At 42.7% G+C, this 21157-nt stretch overlaps 1 protein-coding gene across 1 annotated transcript; it reads right to left on the bottom strand.

Annotated features, from left to right (window-relative positions):
- Positions 1-1519: 1519 nt before the first annotated feature.
- rimkla (ribosomal modification protein rimK-like family member A) lies at positions 1520-19611 on the bottom strand. The gene is made up of 5 exons (XM_010875598.5): positions 18687-19611; positions 9709-9939; positions 7457-7543; positions 5324-5527; positions 1520-4522 (listed from the first exon to the last, which is right to left on the bottom strand). The coding sequence occupies exons 1-5, from the start codon at positions 18847-18849 to the stop codon at positions 4011-4013; spliced, it is 1197 nt and encodes a 398-aa protein (XP_010873900.1). The 5' UTR covers positions 18850-19611; the 3' UTR covers positions 1520-4010.
- Between the last annotated feature and the right edge of the window lie 1546 nt (positions 19612-21157).

The raw sequence follows: 21157 nt of genomic DNA, 5'->3' as shown, positions 1-21157 counted from the left end.
TTTCCTAGGTGTTGAGAGGCAGAGAAACTCAGAAACATGTCAGATTCCTTGATTCCCTAGGCTATTCCCTTTCAAATATTTGAGCGAAATATACATTAGCAGCAATTCAGAAATAAATAGTAACTTTGTTGTGAGGTTGTGTATAGACCGCCACTGGTGAGACAGACTTTGACTAACCAGAGGTCAGTACAGAGCAGGCTGGAGTGTTTTGTCCTACCAGGACCATGTAATTACTTACCAATTACCTGCAGCTGTGTCAAATAGAATCGGCAGTGTAACCTGTTTTAACCAACTGGTTCCTTGTCACCCTGTCTATGATGACCACTGATCTGATAAGACGAGATGATATCACTGAATAGTTGGGTATTTACTAAGCCAGTCTGAACACTGTCAACATTTTCAAATCAGTGCCCACCAAGGAAATAGGATGATAAGGCATAGTAACTGTTTTGGGACACAACCATACGGAGTAAATGACCATAGATATGCTTTGTAGTTTATATGAATCTAGTGAATAGGGATATTATTTCAACAATGTATAAATTGGATGAAATGGTAATCCTTTCATTCTTTCCTATGGCTGGTTGTAAAGGGATAGTTCATCCAAATTACAAAATGACACAGCTGTCCATCACCAGAAAGCAGCCTTTGGGCATGATGTGACAGTTATCAATGTAATGGGTTTGTTTGTCTTGCACTGTTTCCATATGTTAATGTTTTAGAATCTATAGCAAATGTCCCATCCAAGTCCTGCTATATATATATATATGTGTTTTTTTCTGGCATCTTGTTTGAATCATTTGAGTATTTAAAATAGTTGGTGTAACTCACTTATTGATGATTTGAAAACTATAAGCAAATATTATAATATCAGTACCATCCTTGTGATGTTTGTGGAGCAAATCCCCTTTGAGTCATGTTAGCTTAGCAATATTAGCATATTTAAAACATTATTTTAAAATCACCAACAAATGCTTATCACAGTACCAGGACATGGATAAAATTTGTGCAACAAATGTCAAATCTTTAGCATATGGAAGCAATGCCAGGAAAACTATGGATTTATTTATTTTCACAGACTGCTTACAGGGTAAGGAAACCAATTTTCACTGTGTAATTTCAGTGATCTATCCCTTTAAGGTAGAGGATATGTCTTCTCTTTACATAAATCAAAAAAAGAAGGATGTGGAATGAAACAGGCTTCATATACAACAACACATGTAAACTTTTGAAAAATAAACATATTGACAGACCCCCTGGCCCTACAACCTAAACGTATTAACAGACCCCCTGGCCCTAGAGTGGATTCACAGTTTTCTCAGAAAGACATTTCATAATGCTGGACAAATCACAGTACTGTAAATGGTGTTAACTCCCAGGGGAGCCGCTGAGCTACTTGACAGCTTATTCCTAAAAAGTTATCAATTATTTGCCGTGTTTGCATTTGGCACACTCATGATTACTGTCTCAAACAGACCCCTGTTAGAATCCAGACGTTAGTAAATTGCCCCCACAAAAATCAAGCTTCACAGCGGCCTCACTTTATTTGAGACAGGATTAGTGCACACAAACCACTTTTTTCCTTAAAAAAATACCATAAATTAGAGGGAAAAAACACTGAACATTAGAAAACAAGCAAGGAAAAAAGTGCATGTTAACCTTCATGGTATGCTGCATCTTTTAATAGTTTAACATTTCTTTTTTGTTTGTTGTCAATAAACATTTTAGGCAGACCTGTAGCTAGGATGGATATGTCACATGCCTTGGGAGTGGGTAGGAGATCAAGGCTGCTTCCCTGAGTAATGTCTTAGGGTCAACTGTTCAACGTAGGTGCCTTCTATATATGGGCTACGGGTCTCAAGACTAATGTTGTAGCTAGTCACTAAGGGGCACATGGGTGGGTTGTGCTTTAGATAATTACTGACAATGTTTTCGGTTGATGGCAGATGCCCCAGAGGTGATACCTGGTCGACAGAATTTTTTTTAAAGGTTGAATGGTATAAGATTTAACTGCAAGTAACCAACAGCCCAAGAGAGAAGCTGTAGAAAACAAATATCCCTGGAGATGTTTTCCTTTTAAGGAATACAAAATTAAATAAAAACACACTGGAAGAAAAAAAAATGTTTTACTTTGCATTTTATTTGTACAACATGTTATATGAAGTTTACCTCACTTGAGTCGAATAAACAGTAATTTGTCATTGGCCTAAGCATTGGACTGATTAACCACATTTAGCCAAATTCACAGAGGTAATAGCATTCATGCTCTTAGTTAAAACTTTATTTTTCACATTGCGGTTCTGTACAAACCAACCTGAGGTACACAATAGCTTACTCAAGTGTTTAAATTGAGAATTTATTTCAGCCCATAGGGATATCATATCAGCCAGAGACATTGGAATGAACACTTCTAAAATAATTTACAAACAATAGACTTGAGTATATCTAATGTACATCCTATGTATCAAGGGGAGGAGCTCCTAATGTGAACATTCACTTGAAATCAGAAGGAAGCTGGCTGATATGTATGACTCAAAGTAGTGTATTCTATGGCAGTGAGAACTTCTGTTTTGAGGTATATTATTCGTTAGTGTAAAACTTCCAGTAACTCATCTAATTCACTGTAACTCACTGTAGACGGATTTAACTACCCTCCCGAGTATAGTTCAATCATGGAATTCATATGTTTATCTTAAAGTGCTTTATTTCAAATGAAATTTAAAAAAACATCTCATAAGAGAAAGTCACCGTTTTACTATTGTTCTTGTAAAAAGCTCAAAAGGCTAATTAAAACTATCTGCTAAAAACATGAGATTGAAAACCGTGTGACAGTAGCGCAGAGACTTTCATTGTCAATTGTTCTTGACCTCTATGCTTATTTATTTATTTTCTTTTATTAATCCAATGAATTCAATTGAGTGGAGGTCCTGTAGTGTTTTGTTATACAACGTGATCCAAGGGGCGAAGGTTCTAGGTCACTTTTGTTATTCTAATGAACTCTAAGCTTTTCTAACATTGTCAATGAGTTGTTGAGGGTGGAGAAGTCAGACCACAGGTTCAGGGGCTCCTTGTCAGTGTTGGGGGTTACATCCCATTTTGTTGCCAGATAATTCATGAGTCTAATGCTAATTAAGTTGTGAATTTCAAGTCATCCTATTTCCAGAATTATCTCAGGTAGAAAATGTAATTGGCTCTAATTTGCACTTAACAGGTCCTGTGACAGGGTGTCCTGTTTGTTCTCTGCTTCATGGAGCAGTAGGACCGTCTATGGAGTCCCTATGTACCCCTCCCCAGTCATGGAGAAAATAACTTGCAAAACACTTCAATTCACCACCAGTAACGCAAGCTTGGCTAGGTCCTCAGTGGTTGATCTACAACGACAACCACTCATCAATATCATTCTCCAGCATAAGCCGGCATTTGGTTGTACGCGTTCGGCTAAATTGGATGACAGATTCCGGTGGACTATGTGCTGGTGTATGTAATGCTCTTTAGGGTTCTCCCCAAAAAATAGAAACACTCTCGCTCAACTCGCCTTCACTAAGCAACTGAAAGCTAAAAGATGAATGAATTCAGCTAACCTTCTGGTTTCAACTTGTGCCACCATCGGTGTAAACTAACTGGGTAGTAGCCAGTGGGGAGAAGAGGAGAGTCAGGGGAGCAGCCTCAAATCTCCATGTGTTTTGGGGGGGGGGGGGGGGGGGGGGGGGTTAGTATGAGGAGGCGCGTGTGTCTACGTCTGTTCATAACGTCAGTTTCTGTGGTCATGGCATTTTCTCATTTTATTTTTGTTTGTTCAGCTCATGCTTTTGCATGTAACATCCTGCCTGTGTAACGTGTATAGGAGATTGTGTTTGTGCTCTGTAACAGGTATGTCCGTCGGCATGTGTTCAGGTGCGTGTCTGTAAGTGTGTGTGTTTGTGTGTCTGTGTGTGTTTGTGTGTCTGTGTGTGTCTGTGTGTGTTTGTGTGTGTGTGGTGTGTGCGTGCGCGTGCGTGGCTGTGTCCAGCTCACTCAGTTAATAGTTTGATCTCGTTGGCGAGGATGGTGTTGAAGTTGTAGGCTGGGTCGGGTAGTTCGGGCAGCGCCGGGTCAGGGCCAGCTTGACGGCTCGGGGGCTGAGGGGTCGTATCGGCCAGCTCCGGGTCGCTTTCGCTAGAAGTGGAGCCCACGCTCATGTTGCACACGGCCTCGGGGAGGACACTGCTGGGGGCGGGGCACACCTCGGGCTCGCTGCTCGTCTCGCTGGCGCTGGACACAACGGAGAGCAGCGACATCTTGCGCGTGAGGCGGCTGGGCAGCAGCGAGAGGGCGTAGTCGGCCACGATGCCCGCCACGTCCATGCCACAAGCCTGGTCGAAGGCGATGAAGCCCACGTTGGCGTTGGCCTCGCACACGACGAACGAGCCGTCGTTGAGCTGCAGTAGGTCGATGCCGCACACGTCCATGCCCAGGATGTTGGACACCTGCACGGCCAGCTGCTTGCCCTGCTCGCTCAGTGGACACATCATCCCCACACCACCTGCAGACGAGACGGGCGGAAGGGGAGGTCATCACACAGTAACTGCTGACTGGCCGCCGTGGGACTTCCTTATTCCCACTCTTTGAGGCCTTTAGCGTGGAAGAACAGTAAACATTTGGATTTGTTCTCTTCAAAATTATCACATGTATTTTTTTTTTTTTAAGTGGGATCATTTGTATTTAGGTTGTTCCAAATCGAGTGTATCAAGTTTGATTAAAAAATGTAATCGTTATTTGTTTGGTGTTCGACCTACACATACTATCAAAGCAAATGAAAAATGGGTTTATTTTGCACAATGGCGCCAGAGAATCTATGCTTGCATGAGACAAACTAAATCTTGTTATAAACATCATGTGATACTTGTCAAATAACAATGACCACAAAATGTCATAAGCCATGAGCGTGTCAGCATGCCTCAAACGGCAGACCTTAAGACAACTGTAACCGTGCCTGTCTTCAACTGCAAAAGTGACATTCAACTCAACTATTGTCTTTCTGCCGCTAAATTCAACCAGTCCTGTGGTCCAGTGTCGTTTCCAAACACAGACAAACACTGAAATCCTCATGTAAACCCTAAGCGCAATTTAAAAGAAATTATGATCCAAAACATTTCAAATAACCAAATGATTAAACATGTGTTTCATGTAATTCCATTTAAAAGCTGATGCGTCCCAGACCATTGTCACTATCCAGAACTACTGTAGAGACCTAGCCGCTGGAGAAAAAGGGTCCCGTGTGGCCACGGAGATGCCCGTCTGTCCAGCATCCACTGCCCTCCCAGACAGGCTCAACATCACTCACCCAGGGAGCAGTTGCTCTGCATGCGTCCGTCGGTGGAACAGCGTAGCATGGAGCCGATGACGCGTCCGCCCACCAGGACCACCCGGACGTCGCGGCCGTGCGACTCCTTCACGTACTCCTGGAAGAGGTAGGGGGCGTCGTGCCGTATCAGGTGGCTCAGGTCAGCCAGGTGGTGCTTATCCCGGGCCAGGAACACCGCCTTTCCTGTCAGACAGCGCGTAGGGGGGTGGGGGGGGGGGGGTTGCGGAAGGATGCGAGAGTGAGGGATATGTTTTGGTTACCTAGCGTTACACATGCCAAAGATGCTTTCTGAAAATTCAACAACATTTCAGTGTTGAGATTCCAACAGCGTGAGAGTGAGCAAGAGTCTTCACTCACTTAAAGCCTTTACTCAGCCTAGGGCTGGGTGTCTCAAATGATTCTAGTATTTGAATAGTACCACGGATGGGTCAGGGAATATCCAGATACACGTTTTTTTAAACACGAGCTGAGCACTGCTGTAGAGACTACAAGGAATGGATAGCAGCATTTAATTTCAGAAAGGCCTTGAACATTTTACCACCAAATACAAGGACTGTCACCAGAAAACTGACTCTTAAACAAAGAACACGGCTCAAGACAAGAATTCCTGGGTTTGGTTTTTTCGTGGTTGTTCTCTGCTGGTTTTTGTTTCTCTTTATACTGTCGTTTTGCTTGTTTTCTTGTATGTAAATGCATAAAGGATCCATTCTTTCTACATTTGTATTTGATTCACTCATTTGTTTCGATTGTGACAAAATGTATTAGAAACAAAATAAAACGGTGCTTATCCCTAGCTCATACACATGACTGTAGCCAGCCATGTGACAGTACTGTACAGTCTACATAGACACTACTTTCAGTATGCCTATAAAGCTGACCGTGTTGGTGTGAATGCTCGACACCTCTCACGTAGATGGCCATGTAACAATGGAAATGTATTAACCTCTCGAGACACTGACAGAGAAGCCACGGTGGCGAGAACTGGTTTGCGTCTCACACAGGCTTTCAAAAATACCAAGGCCCGTTTTAATTAGCACAGACTCTGTTCTCGCGTGCCGTGGCACGTCCTCTAACCCCGACACAGGTCAGCGCGATCATGGAACGCGACCGTAACAGGAGCACGCCAGTGTGGTGAGGTCTGTGTCGAGACATCTGAATAGGTTGCGTTGGTTACACCATGCAGACGGGACAGAATGTTAGCCATATCTCAATGAGAGAAAGTAAGGAGAAGAGTACAACCCCCCCCCCAAGCCATATCTCAATGAGAGAAAGTAAGGAGAAGAGTACAAACCCCCCCCCCACACACCAAAAAAAAGAATCTGTGTCCATCAGCCAACCAAGTTAAATAAAGCCAACAAAGGGAACACAACTCTGCCCCTGTTGGCATTGCTATTGAATAGCTAGCTGGATGTAGTGTTTGGTTTAGAAGTTGTTCATCGGCTGATTTTCACCAATTGCCACTTTCCTTAAGAATGGCCTGTCTTGAAAGTATAATTATGCCCTGTCGCTACCTAGTCTTTTCATACAGACAATGGACCACCAAGTGGGAGGCTGTGAGGTAGTGTCAATGACTATGAATAGACCAGTTGGTATTCCACTGGGGAATAACCCAGGGTCAATGTCTTTCCAGGCCTGGCATTTGTTTAAGGTTCAAAAACCTGTCCATCAATCCTACCTTAAATAAGTGGGGGCGGCAGGTTAGCCCAGTGGTAACCATTAGCTCAGTGAATGAAAGATCGCCTGTTGTAATCCCTAAGTCGGCAAGGTGATTAACCCTGCCATTTTGTTGCTGAGCAAGACAGTTAACCATCATTTCTCCCAGGGTGTTAAGGTAAATAACAATGTGTTCTTAGCATACTTACCAGGTAAAATAAGTGGGAAACAATATGAAACTAAAGGATGATAAAATAAGTATAATTACTCTTTTCTTTCCTTTTTACGACAGCACAATCAGAATCACTTAGCACTCCTTCATTAACTACTAACTACCTTATTAACTACCTTATATAGGTGGACATAGATTTGATTGGTGACAACCCACAACATGGTGGAAGATGATTATAGAACCAGGGCAGGAATGAACCCAGAGGCCTAGGTCTGAGTCTGACTGACCTCTGTGACCACGTGCGTTCTTGACCACCACAGGGTAGCCCAGCGGTTCCGCCTCGTCGATCATCTTGCGGAAGTTCTCATGTCCCCCTACAAAACACACAAGACAAAAACCCATCCCAATTAGTCCAGTGATCAAACCCTCACCTTGAAGCTCTGTACCTCAGTCATTTGACTATGCAAAAGGGCATTTGTGCCATGTTGTTGCTGGGAAATTATTGCCATTGGATTCAAATTGCTGTGGTTATGTCATTCTGTATTAACAATAAAAAGAATTGTCACATTTGTCATGTGACTAAATCTGATAAGACGTTTAACAGTTGAAAGTAATTTGTTGACATTCAGACATTGAAGGGAATTGGCTTTATTCGGTTCCGCCTGGGCCTTCCGGGTTTCTGATGTGAGAAATAACGTGGAACACATTGTGCGAGAAGGAAACAGGTTCATGCTTCTTGTTTCTGTGCTCTCCGTTTCTTCTCTGCCCCCTTTCTTTTTTTAAACAGAGGACCAGATGTGTGCTGCACAAGCCTTTTCCAAAATGCACACGCCCACACTGCTGAGAACGAAAGAGAAAGAGAGAGAGAGAGAGCGAGAGGGGCACAGCAAATGTCAGGTCCACCTCTACCGCGTCACTGGCTGCTGCAGCGGGAAGAAAGCCAGAGGAGGGGAGGGGCAGTGGGAGGGATCTTTTACTGTCAAAGCCGTTAGGGTGGAGGAGGGCATTACATAAGCAGTGTAGCCTTCCTGCACTGCATGGTCTGCCTGGCCTCTGTAGTCTCACTAACATTTGGGGGAAAACAACCAACATGACACTGTTGAATTATAAAGTTAAAAAATTAAAATTTCAAAATTGTCTGTCAGCCTTGGTTTAGTCTTCGAACAAAACAAAAACAGTGTGTGTGTTTTTGTCTCTGGGTAGATGTAATGACTTTGCCACTTTCTTCTATGTGCGCCATTAGCCAACACTTCAGGAAGTTTTGGGATATTGAAAATATTTGTCTTTGCTTTACCACCTCTTCTGCGCCAAAACCCACCTAACGAGAATATTATTAATACCTGTTTTGAACATTGAATTAAATCCGTTTTTTTTTCTTATTCTTTAGTCCGTGTATGTTTTTCTCCATCTCAACCATTATAGTGGGTTGCTCCACAACAGACATCTTCATTTGTGGGTCATGAAGCACAAACTTTTAAGAACCTCTGAACAAGGCAGTCAACTGAAACATGTAGCTTGTAGCGTGGTTAGTGTTGTGTTGTTGGTCTTTTCTGTTTTGCTAGCCTTGGAAAAGCAATAACATTGCTGATAGTAGAACTATTTCTGTGCCAGTGTTTTTAGTCCCCCCACAAACGTTTTGTAACACTGTAGGCAGAAGGCCGGACACAGGCGCAGCAAGAACAGAGCTTTTTAATAAAAGAGCCAAGGCGTAACAAAACAAAGTAAGATGCGAAAACAAACTAAATTACACTGGAACAAAATCCAAATAATGACCGACCAGATACACTACGAAAAGAGGATGTGGAATTGGGATAGTGATGATGAATTCAGGTGAGGGCAGTTATTCTACTTTGGGGGGTTAAGTGCCTTCATCAAGAGACAAACAACCAACAGAGGGTAGTACAATGGGATCAGAGACCAGGAGCCTTATGCTAACTTTTATACATGCTACAAATTGACACTCCTAGCTTGTGTGGAAATTTGGAAGGGCTGTGTCACACTGATCAACCCACTTCTAAATCTCTAACGTGTACGTTACCAAAACATCCGCATTGGTTTTGTCCTGGCTAGTATTTATAACAATCCCTAATAACAACACGTAATTTCCACAATCTCCGCTGAACTCAACATTTTGAGCTTGGCAAATATACCTCCGGAAAACACTAAGGCTGAAATAACCACCTCAGATTACAGTACACTACACTGCAGACAATTGGAAACTGCATAAATAACCACCCCAGATTACAGGACAATACACTGCAGACAATTGGAAACTGCATAAATAACCACCTCAGATTACAGGACAATACACTGCAGACAATTGTACAACTGCATAAATTATCCCATCAGATTACACGACACTACACTGCAGACAATTGGAAACTGCATAAAAAAAAAAAACGTAATGATCATTGCTCAGAGGAAGTAGGTTTACCGTAAGAATGTATTAAACATAACACACTAGTTTTTAAACAGAAAACCGTCATTTGGGGCCAAATATGAGAATGAGCAATAACACGACCAAGCTTTCGGGGCTCACCATAGGAAAAGGTGTCAGGGAGGGGGACCCCATGGCCGGCCAGCTCCTGGAAGGTCCAGAACTTGTTGACACAGTTGAGGATTGCCTGGGGCCGGTTGACCAGACGGCAGCCCATCTTCTCCAGGTGGCGCAGGACTGTGATGTCGCTGTCCGACTGCACCCACGGTGTTGGCACCCGCACCACCGCCACCTGAGGGTAGGATGTCACCACCTCCTGCTCCACCCGCAGACCTGGGGAGAAGGGGCAGAGAAGAGAAGACATACATCAGCTTAAAATGTCCCAAAGTCACGCTTCAGAGACAGCCGCTTGCTTTGTACCACGAGACAGCCAACCAGACAACCTGCGCCCTTCTGGAACATTGGCAACAGCATCCTGCTATAACACACCCATGAAGCGGTTACCACTGCACTGAATGTAGGCTCCGTCTCAATGCGAATGGCTACTGCTGTGTTTGTGTATGCAGCTTCTGTGATTATGGAACTCTGAGCTGGCAGAGGCGTGGGCCCAGACTAGTATGTGTTGGTTCTTCATGTGGTTGAAGCCCTCGTAATAGTATTTTGAGAGTTGCAAATGTTTTAAAAATCGAGCTTGGGGCAACGCACAGAGATTTTAACCGTCAACGAACAGCCCGCTTGGGCGAACTACCAGCCATTTTAATTAGGGGAAAATAACAATGAGGAGACACACAGAAGTGTTCGCACCAGCACATGGTGGAGTGGAGAGAAAAACAAAAGAGAGGGCCGCATACGATGAAGGGATGAAAAGGAAAAAGGAAGGGGGGGGCAGAAGCAAGGTTTTCAGTTGGGGCTGTGGCCCAGCAGCTCTGCAGGAGAGACAGATGGGGCGATGGTGGTGCGTGAGGAGCAGTGGAAGGGACGGACGGAGGGAGGGAGGCTTCTCACTGACGCAGCACTCCTCTCCCCACCGTGACCTGCTTTTCAGCCATCTTAAGATCTCCACTCACCAAAGCGACAGCGTCAACCCTGGATCGACAGAGGTCGCTGTGTCTGAGGCACGGAAACAAAAACTATGTGACAGCCCAAACACTGGCTTCTGGTATGGAAAGGTAGCGAGCAGATGGGACAAATTAGACATTTGGTTCAGACGAAGGTCAAAAGATAACTCCACATCATTTAAAAAGGGTGGAGATTTTACTGCTGGAGAGGTGGGGAGAACCGTGTCAGGGATGACAGAAGTGAAAAAGCGTGTTTAGGAGTAGCCCTGGCCGTCGCCGCTCCTCTCGCCCTCCATTCTCGCTGCTCTGACTGTGCAGGCGTGGACACATCCAAGTATGAAAGGACACGGACCGAGTCACTTCCCAACGCTTGTCTCAGATTCCAAGGGAACTACACAGAGCACATGCAAAACCCCAATGAATCCCTTTATTCATGTGGGGCGAGTGGGTGCACATACAGTACTGTCAGGGAGCCACGTGATCATGTAAAAAAAACTATCCGAAAGCCTTGTCAGTGTCCCAGCAGTCTGAGGCCCTGCATCACAGTTGTGTCTCTGGGAGCCAGGTTCACACCCTGGTCATGCCACACCAGGCAGGGAATCCCGTAAAGAATGGCGCATATTGGCCCAGCATTGCTCCAGATGCAGGGAGACATGGCAGGCAGGGATTTCCTTGACTTGTCTAATGACACCCTCAGACAAATTGTTCACATAAAAGCCTAACTGAGGTCAAAGGCGAAGGAGTGTGCACTCTCATGCGCCGATTCAGACGATTCTGGTTGAGATAGCAATGTGAATAGAAGCAGAACGGCTTGGCAGAGCCGTGTTTCAGAGGAGGCAAACTGGATTTTTTTTTTTTACTCCCCCGAGCCCACTGGGAGTTGCTGTGATGAAACAAGGTCAGGACCGGTGATGCAGTCAAGGCCGAACACAGGTATACATCATACACACCTAATTTCGAGGCCACATTGCGAATGCACATCTAATTTGGGGACATTTTGCGTGCATCCTTCTATGTATAGTTAATCATAAAAAAGGCTATATGTAATTCTGCCGACCAATGTGTCTGCTATAACTAGATGATTACAATCTAGTTGATAAATGGGCAAAACATTTTGTTCGGGTTTTCCTTCTGCTCTTATTTCAAAACACAGCAAGTCCATATCCTAAATCCATTCTACTTGCATTCTATGGAGAAAAAAAAACATCTCTCAAGTTTTATCATTAATCTTGTCGTATCCCTACTGTCCCAGGAAAGGGAATTAGTTTGCACACCAGATCTTGATTTACATTACCAAAACATCAGTAAAAATATCAGCGGGTTTGCTAGCTACTTAACTTTAGAAGTAAAATCTTAGCCTAGTAAATTATCAAGTGCATCTTGTCTTCCCCATTTCAACTGCAATACTAACTTATTACTTTAGAAGTCCTGAGTAGTGGGGTAGTAGACCATCTTGGATAACTCTGCTGTTGGTTATTCATCCCATTATGAACTGCTGAGGGTCTCATTTGAGCCAGAGTTTAGGGGACTGAAGGGGGGATGCTGAGGGGAGTGATAAAAGGGACATTTCTAAACCTGTTTAGTGTAATATTTATGTTGGTCCCAACTACAGCTTGTCTATTGTCTAAACTACAGGCATCCAATTCTTATTCAGTCCATTGTCTTTAGAACAATCCCAAATACAGAACTTATTTACTTGTGTGTGTGTGCTGTTCGACATGTGACCCCAACAGGATGAATAAATCTGAACTGCTATTGGTGGGGAATGTCCCGTGTTTCTCGGACATCTCAGTCAAATGTCCAAAATACGTATGTGTTAGTGGGTATCACATTGGGAGAGAAGGTGGTACCATTTTGGGTAGGGTAACAGAATGGCATTTCCAACAGTCTGATCTGTCCCCTGTCTGGACACCGGGCCTTCAATCCTCACAGGCCAATTAACTGGGTGTTGTTTTCGACTGGCCCCATAACTGCTGAGTGGGGGACTCCCGTCCCGCGTTGGAATTCTATGCATTCCGTTTTGACGTCACAGTACGGCTGGGTTGACCCATGCCAGCGCTCTGCAGGCCTTGCCAGACCTGGATGCAACCCTGGCAAGGACGAACCGGGCACCACTTCCTCTAGGGAGAGGGTGTCTGGCTGGACTGCACGTCACTGTAGCTTGTATGTTGACAATACAGCCACATGTAGCAGACAGTCCCACAACATGAAATGAGGTGGATGTGCAAACACACACAAACTCTAATAGGAAAATTGTCCTCAGACTTATTTCATTTTGATGGAAAATAATATATCTTGCATATTTGTAGATGAGCTGTTGATTCTGAGTATGCAGACACGAACCGTCAAAGTTGCTCATCCCTGATCTAGACCTATGCAAGCTGCTTTGCACAAGTCATAATATGTAAATGCCACTGTTCCCATCGCTTGAGAACACACAAATGAGTTGTCCTGACACAGCTTTCTACGGGGAGAAGAATTATGTGTCCTTCACCGCTAGGGTGTTATTATATTAGGCGACTAAAAAGGACAAACTGGTATAATTGCTTCCTAACCTGCCATCATTACCATGTCCTGTTTATCTGCCATGACACAACTACTGCATCCTTCAACGCATTCTTAAATAGGCTACAAGTAGCTTATTTCTTTGTTTTCCATCAAATGAGGGATTCAAATCAATTTGCAGTCTTTATATCAGTAATGTATTCTACGCATTTCTTCACATGAAATGGTGTTAATTTCTAAGCTAATATAGCCTAACGTGTTCTTCGTCCTACCTATACTTCAGACCAGTTGGCACCTGTCCAATTTCTCACAGATAAAGTTTGGTTTGAAATACAACCATCAAGCTGAAAGGGTACTGTCAACAGCAAACGTGCTCGTGACAAATCTAGGAATCATGTTATGGATACCATGGTAAGGATTCAAGAAGAACTGATTCTTTGGTCTATCATTGAAGCATTTTTTCTCACATCACATGACTGGCTCTGGAAAATCCCAATGTGATCAGTTGGCCAAAGCTCTAGAGATCCTCTGTTGTTTGGGAATATTACTAATATGTTATATTTGTCATCTAGTGGTGAAAAGTGTTTGTGTGTCGCCTCCATGCAGAAGGCCAACTATATATCTCTGAATCATGGGATGTGAGATTCCTTCAGCTGATCACCGGGTTTGGCCTCTTACGGGAAGTAGTAAAAGTAACATTTGTTATTGAGCACAGCCAGTCTCCACAACATACAGCATCTAATAAACACCACCACTACATGGAACAAGCTAAGCCAGTTAGTCTTCTATACATAGAATGGCTCACAGTCTACAGGGTCAAACTAAACACTTTCAATCCTGCTGTTATTTTATACTGCTTATTAGATCCACGCAGAGGCCACATTTATTAGGATGTCGCTAATATGCAAGTATGACCCCATTATTCAGTCATAGAATAATTTCATAATGATTCAGCTGAACCATGAGTGTTGCCAGGCTTAAAAGGACTGGTTGAATATCCCTATGTGATAACCCATTAAGATGTGTAAAAAAAACAAAACATTTTGCAGTCAATGTCTATGAGCTAAAGCCATCACTGGCCATTAATCTGGGGTGTAAACACTAACGGGTAAAGCCATATCCAGGGCCAGCTGGATTAGAGGGCACACAGGACACGGTGGTGCTCCAGTTGTGGCTGTGCCTAACCTAGACAGCTGTCTGATTAACTATCTAGGCCAATGGTCATACCCTCCCTTCCTCCTGGGTTTTTTCACAGATTATCTACCATCGAAATAGGCTATTAACCAATTCAGCCAGAAGGTGTCCAAGAGGCTTTGAGTTTTGGTAATAGTGAGTCACACATTCAACATTTATCCTACATGTAAGACTAAAGTCTGGTTCCCAGATCAGACTCCATCCCACTGGAGAGGAGGCTTTTGGATTCAGAGGACATTCCCAAGCTAACTGCCACATGTCAAGAGCAGCATAGGATTTTCACAACGGCCATGGCCGTCGTTGCCCTTGGCTCTGGCCTTGATGCCCCAAAAATGGTACACCCTACAGCCACCATGGCTTTTGTGCCCCTTCTACTGTCAAAATGTCACAGACAGCAGTTTGTTCGTAAGTTTGTTTGTAGTTCGCAACCGAGAACAACCACAAGAACAACTACATGCAGGTAAGCAAGCTAGCTAGTTATCAATAGATAGCGGACTTATTTAGTGCTTAACTGAATCAAACCTCTCTGTTTTGGAAGGTGCGTTCATGAGCAACTGGGAAAGTTCCGACCTCTGAGTGGGAGAATACCCCCCAAGGCCTTTTGTGAGCTCCCCGAAAAGTAACGGTAGATTTGACATCAGGTGGCATGCCAACGTTCGTGTTGAAAGATTAAAAAACAAAAATGATTTGCTCTGTGCACAAAAGTCACTATACTTGTTTTTGTAGGTCATACTCAGTAGTGCAGGTGATTGTGATGTTAAAATATACCCAGCGAAGTAACTGAGGTAATGTTAGCCTTCTGGCCAACTAGCCTTAACAAAATGGTCAACAGATGTAATTTCAAGAATTAAAACATGACCATTTAACTTTTTATGTGGAAAAAACATATCAGTTATAATGTTATTATTCAAAGTATGATTAAAAGTTTTCATGTCATTTTTTCTTCTTCTTATGAAGCAATTCAAGTTGTCAATTTGTAAGCTCCAAATCTTCTTATTTCATTCAATGGCCTTTGTGCCCTGGCATGTGGCATTTGTGTGCTAAACATTTTTGTAACACCGAAAATGACTACATTTTCTTTATTTTATTTTTTTCATTTCTCCCCCTAAAATGACAAAATTCCAAGCCTGGTCAAGAGACAGCTCCCTCCCTGAATTTTGGAGTCAGCTTGCTGCTTCTCCTTTAAGTCAATGGCAACATGAACACAAACCCTTTTCACATAGGATTTGCAGTGTTTCTCCTGAAAAATAATAAGGCAATTTCTGTATGGGCCCCACACAAATGTATCTCATTAGTATCTGAATGGACAGTTAATTAAGCTGTAGACAGGAAATATGAGTCATTTCCAAAAGTTTAGAATCCTGTAATCATGTGCATGCATTACAGAGTTTGGTATTGACTTGTAACCTCAATTAACTAGCTAGTTATGAAAGCATGCGCAACATTCTTAACATTAGGCATCATCATTGCAGTTCTTTTTCAGGTTTCCATGCCCAGGACAACCCAACCAGATGTGTATAATTTTTGTAAAACATAATGACCGGTTTGTTGTGTATGGTGTGTCAGAACGTCAAAGCCACAGCATGTAAGTGCATAGTGGGTGAAATGTTACCTTAGAATAAGGCTAATGTTAATAGTAATCTGTAGGTAGAACTTAACCTAAATCAGCCCTAGGTAGAATGCCAAAAATGACCTTGAGCTATTTATCAGTTAGGAAAAAAATCATTTGGCAAATAATTAGCAGCCTAATCAAATTGACAGGTTTTACACTGCTATCAAACTCAACACTATACTTTTTTATAGAGTTCATGAGAAGTTTGAAGTGGGTAATTATTATTACTCAAATGTAAGTGTTGGCCATAAAATCAATAACACAGAAGTTAACAGTATATATACTTTGAAAAGTGAAAAGCCGCCAGGAATACATGATTTTTTCCAGTAGGCTGACTAGATCTATTAGGCTACCCATTCCAAATTACCAAGGCAACGATGCATCACAACAGTAATATTCATTTTGTTAAAATTTTTCTAAAGCTCTATTCTCAGTTTTGGAACTGTTAGTATAAAATAAAATTGGGACCTGAGCTTGTTTGGGTCTTTATTTTGTGCTGATACAGAGGATAGATTGTGTTTTCATTATGAGCTAGAATAGAGGATAGAGGCAGCATTTATCCCAAAGGGGCCTTATAAATAAGAATGAATCAGTATTTGAGCCTGCGTAAAGTCTCAACATAGTCCGACACAGAGAGATCAGTATGATTAAATCAACTCTTTTGTGGTGGTGAAGGAAAAATAAGCTTTGTTCTGGTAATAAAACCCAATAACCAGCTTGAGTTTTCTGACAAGGTATTCTACATGGGTGGTGAAACTCATCTTTTCATCCACCAAAACTCCCAGATATTTTCACACTGTGATTTGGAGCTTCATTACACTACCCATGGCCAGATTTGCATTAGAGATAAAAAATAAAAATAAAATGCATAAACAGGTGAAAATCTTAGTTGTTGCATGCTACTTTCCAGGGACTACTTACACTTTCCTGACAGATACTCTTCACAGCAACTGAGGCCTAAAGACAATGTCTATTTCGCTGTGCGCACGCATGTGTTGAGTCTTACCGCATACCTCTGGCCCAGCAATAGTTTGTTGTTATATAGTTTAAAAGGCAAATAGCATATTATGTGGCAAATGTGTGAGGGGTTGAGTAATTATGCAAGAAACATATTCCAGATCTTTTGGATTTCTTACATATATTCCACTTAACAATAATTGACTTAAGTTCTGCTATTTAAAAGAACATTTGTAATTCAGTAAAAGCAGAAATTGTCAGGGGTCTGAATACTTTGTAGGGACTGTATGTATGCAGGTGTGTAAAAGTAAAATATACAATATGTATATACACTGCAACAGAACAAGACTAATGTCCATGAAGGGACATTTAGACTAGGATCAAGTGCCCAGAACACAAGTGTTGGCAGCAGGGTTTCTGTTAGGAACATTTGTCAGACCAACATCATTTAAATTTACCTGACGCACACAATATAGCTTACAGCAACACAAACAAATTCTAATGTTTTAAGATACGTGAAATCGTTTCCCAATGTTAGCTAAGAGGTTCATGGGACAAAATAGCGCAGAACACATACCAAATGACCAGCCCCCGCTGCGGAAGAAAATACAATCATAGTAGAAACACTGATAGTGGGTTCTATCACAATGGTCACCCACAAATACAAATCATAATAGTTGATATTGAACACTGCATTCTGGCGATGAGAAAATTGTTTACAATGTAATGAAGGCATTTTACTGTAATCGTGCACGTGACAAAAAACAACCAGACGTGTTTTACCTGCATGCAAGTGCCTCGTGACAAACCCGATTTCTCCCATTTATTACCTATCATTGAATTAATATTGATTCAAGAGCATTCAGAAGAAAAGTATACAAATACAGCCAATTAAACAATCTAGCTAATATTTGCAAGCTAACACGCGTCACAAATTACAAATCAATGTACATCGCACATCATATTACTGTACCATTCAATGCCTTCATTGAACGCAGGTTAGATAGCAAACCTGTGATGGCTCAGAAGAATGGCTAATAGCTTGTTAGCCATCCTGCTTATGCTATGCGCTGTTCAAGACAGCTTGTTATGGTATAATGTCAGCAATGTAATTATTATACAGCTACCAATGCTATTATGATCAGTGTTAACACTCACGCGTTTTGAAAACGTAGCAATTATTCGACTTAATGGAAGCTCTTTTTCGAAGCTGTCTGGAAACTGGGTTCGCTCGCTAGCAGTTCTCGATAGCCAGCTATGGGCTGCGGTACTGAACAATGAGGATACCTGCTACAGCTAGGCTGGCTAATGGACATCTACGCTGTAATACCATACAACCCAACATAGACAGAAATACACGATTTAACGTCCAATCTAGCAAGTGATACTTGCCTATCTAATTGTTCCCTCTGATGGTGAGCAGGTTCCACGAATAGAACGTATTTCATTATTGTGATAAAATAGTTAACTCGATGTATCATTAGCTAGCTATTTCGTCTTAACCACTCGAGTCTGTCTGGAAGTGGGTTAGCTACATAGCAGTTTGCGTTAGCATGCCCTCAGCTGCCGCGTAGAAACAATAACGTTACCTGCTACTAGGCTGGCTATTGTGGCTATAGCTACGTTACTTCAGTGAAGTAACCAACTACATCCCACCATAGACACTAATACACAATAAAACCCTTATAAAAAAAACAATACGTGTTTTGTGTAACTATTAGCTACATGTGCAATTTCTAATCGCTGATACTTGCCTAAATGTCCATCGCTGATGGTGAGCACAATTTGGTCCATGAGAAGCGAGCGGAATTCAACATCCTCCTCGGCACATCGCTGTTTCAGAGCCCGAAGGATCTGAACTTGAGGGTACTCCTGGTGAATACGCCGGTCGGTCACAAACCAAACCCGAGAACACATCTTTCTCTCAAATTGGGTCGTGCGGATTCAAAATGCACAAAAACACAGATTTAGCCGAGAGGGCGGCGGGCCGGCGAGAGCGCGGGATCCTGGTCAGAGAGCGACGGGAATAATACAAAGATGCTCACACAATGGAGTGCATCTACACGAACAAGCAATGTGGCTTAAAATCAAACACCACGATTGAGGCTGTTCGTTTAAATTGAGTTGATTAATTACTCGATTTCCACTTGCTTCCCTTCATTTGCAGGCCGTTATTCCTGGTCCCATCCGATTCACGATCCCGCTGAATCACAATGAGCACAAGTCAAAAGCTGTGTAACGATAGAAGGCCGTTTTAAATACGTTTTCTTCCCTTTAATAAACAACAATACTAGTAGCAGCAGCCGTCTATTCCCTAACTCCTCGCACTTAAAGCCAGCCCTTTAGGGCAAACAAAGCGTGTGCAGTTTTTCTTCGAATCCTCCGCGCATCGGACTCAACAGCTACTATCCAGTGAACACGACAGCCACTTGGCTGAATAACACAATTGTGTTAGCTCTAAGATTATCGATGAAACCGCGTTTGCTCGTATCCCTTCACTTGTCTGGTCTGATTAGCTGGCGGAAAAGACTAGTACCGCTATCCACGAGTATCGGTGCTGAAAAGGTGCACGCCTGTTTTCAGTCCTGCCTTTTTTATTCAAGCACGCGCTTCGTTTACAACTCAATTCTCCGCGTTCCCGGACAATATTTGGCCAATGATAATTTGTTTAACCGGTCATATGGCCCTATAGGATTTAATGAACCAAACCGCACAGAAGTAGGCGTAATCGTTTCAGATCGCTCAGGATAGGAGGAGTTTGGGCATTTAGATAATTTCATTGGTTATAAAGTGAAACTCCGGACTCAGGGCGAGAACCAATCTACCAGCGTGACTATCCAATAAGGATACGTACATCGTGGAGGCTCGCAAGGCATGTGAGCCAATCGGAATGTGTGAATTAACACTGGGGTGTGACCAACGTGGGCGCGCGGGTGCTGTGATTCTGTGCATGAGATAGATGCAGCGCAGAGGTGGGAGTACCACGAGTTCGCGCATCACCCGAACCGGTTCAGACCGGGTACTGGGAGGTTTGGTGAATATCAACGCCTCCGTCTCCATGTTGTGATGCTGAAAGGGCACGAATTAAAACAGCGTTAAAATGTGTCTTAGCTGTGGCGTAATAGACACGTTGACCACTGCTGATCTTTCATGACCAGACAATCTGTAGATTGTACAAGACATTAGTACCGGGTTAACCAAGTTTAATCTGTATCATTCAACACCTCAAAAGCAATATACCCAATGTTAATAAATCCACTCTGATCTGATCATCACGAGAGTAATTGTGGGGAGGATACGGACACGCCTGGTGCCCAAATCGATGACGTATGGCGCGTAGCTGAGAGTCGAGTGAATTTGTTTCGTTTGTTTAGTTGCCGAGCTCAGCTCATGAGGTAAAATGCATTTAGTAAAATGTGTTGTGTTTAGAAATAGCTTTTGACAGTGTACAGTCTTTAACCACATACCCCTGATCAAGTATGTACTCAACACTAATATTGGCAGCCTTGACAAGATGACAAAGGTAATTATACTTACGCAAAATGGCACAAGGGACGTGGTACATTGCCAATACAATGGTTAAGAGCTTTTCAGAGGCACGCAGAATACATCACCTGATTCAAGGATGTAGGCAATGCTATTCAGCAAACCCCATGCATTTACATTTGTTAGATGACATGAAAATGTATCTCTTCATCAGGTATTTGTAGAAATGTACCATGATGATTTGGCTAAAAAACCTATTCCCCCTGCTAGGAGTTTTTTACTTGTCAGGAAATGGATTTTACTTCAAGTTCCTGACCCCAAGCACACATTGACATCCCCCAACACCCACAAAAGGTTAATTGACCATAAAATCAACATTTTCCAATGGCCACCTAGGACCTGAATCTCACCCAAAAAAATGTGGTTTCAATTACAGTCCATGAGTGCCGATCGAAGGATCTCAAGGATCTGGAAGGATTTTGTACATTTGGAAGACAAAACATTGGATGATTATATTCTCATATGACTCTCATTAACTATTTTCAAGCAGAGGCTTAACTAATCTCAAACAGGGTATTCCTACATGGCTGCTCTAATGTGGATTTCCCAGTACAGCCCGTACTGTCAGAAAAAAGCTTCCAAAAGAGTTCTTCGGCTGCCCCGTGGGAGGGGAAACCTTTGATTAACCCTTTCTGGGTTCCACAGAAAAACCTTTTCACATAGGGTCTTATTTTTACAG

The sequence above is a fragment of the Esox lucius genome, chromosome 12 (genome assembly GCF_011004845.1).
Source record: "Esox lucius isolate fEsoLuc1 chromosome 12, fEsoLuc1.pri, whole genome shotgun sequence".
NCBI lineage: Eukaryota > Metazoa > Chordata > Actinopteri > Esociformes > Esocidae > Esox > Esox lucius.
The sequence above is the reverse complement of the archived record's forward strand: the minus strand, read 5'-3'. Positions and strand labels throughout refer to the sequence as shown.

Bases quoted from the DNA above. Each gene is read 5' to 3' on its own strand.
- rimkla (XM_010875598.5), bottom strand. From the start codon at position 18,849: ATGTGTTCTCGGGTTTGGTTTGTGACCGACCGGCGTATTCACCAGGAG. The intron at 9,940-18,686 runs GCAAGTATCAGC...CCTTCTCCCCAG, and splicing joins CATCAGCGATGGACATTTAG to GTCTGCGGGTGGAGCAGGAG. The intron at 5,528-7,456 runs GTCAGTCAGACT...GCTGTCTGACAG, and splicing joins GAACGCACGTGGTCACAGAG to GAAAGGCGGTGTTCCTGGCC.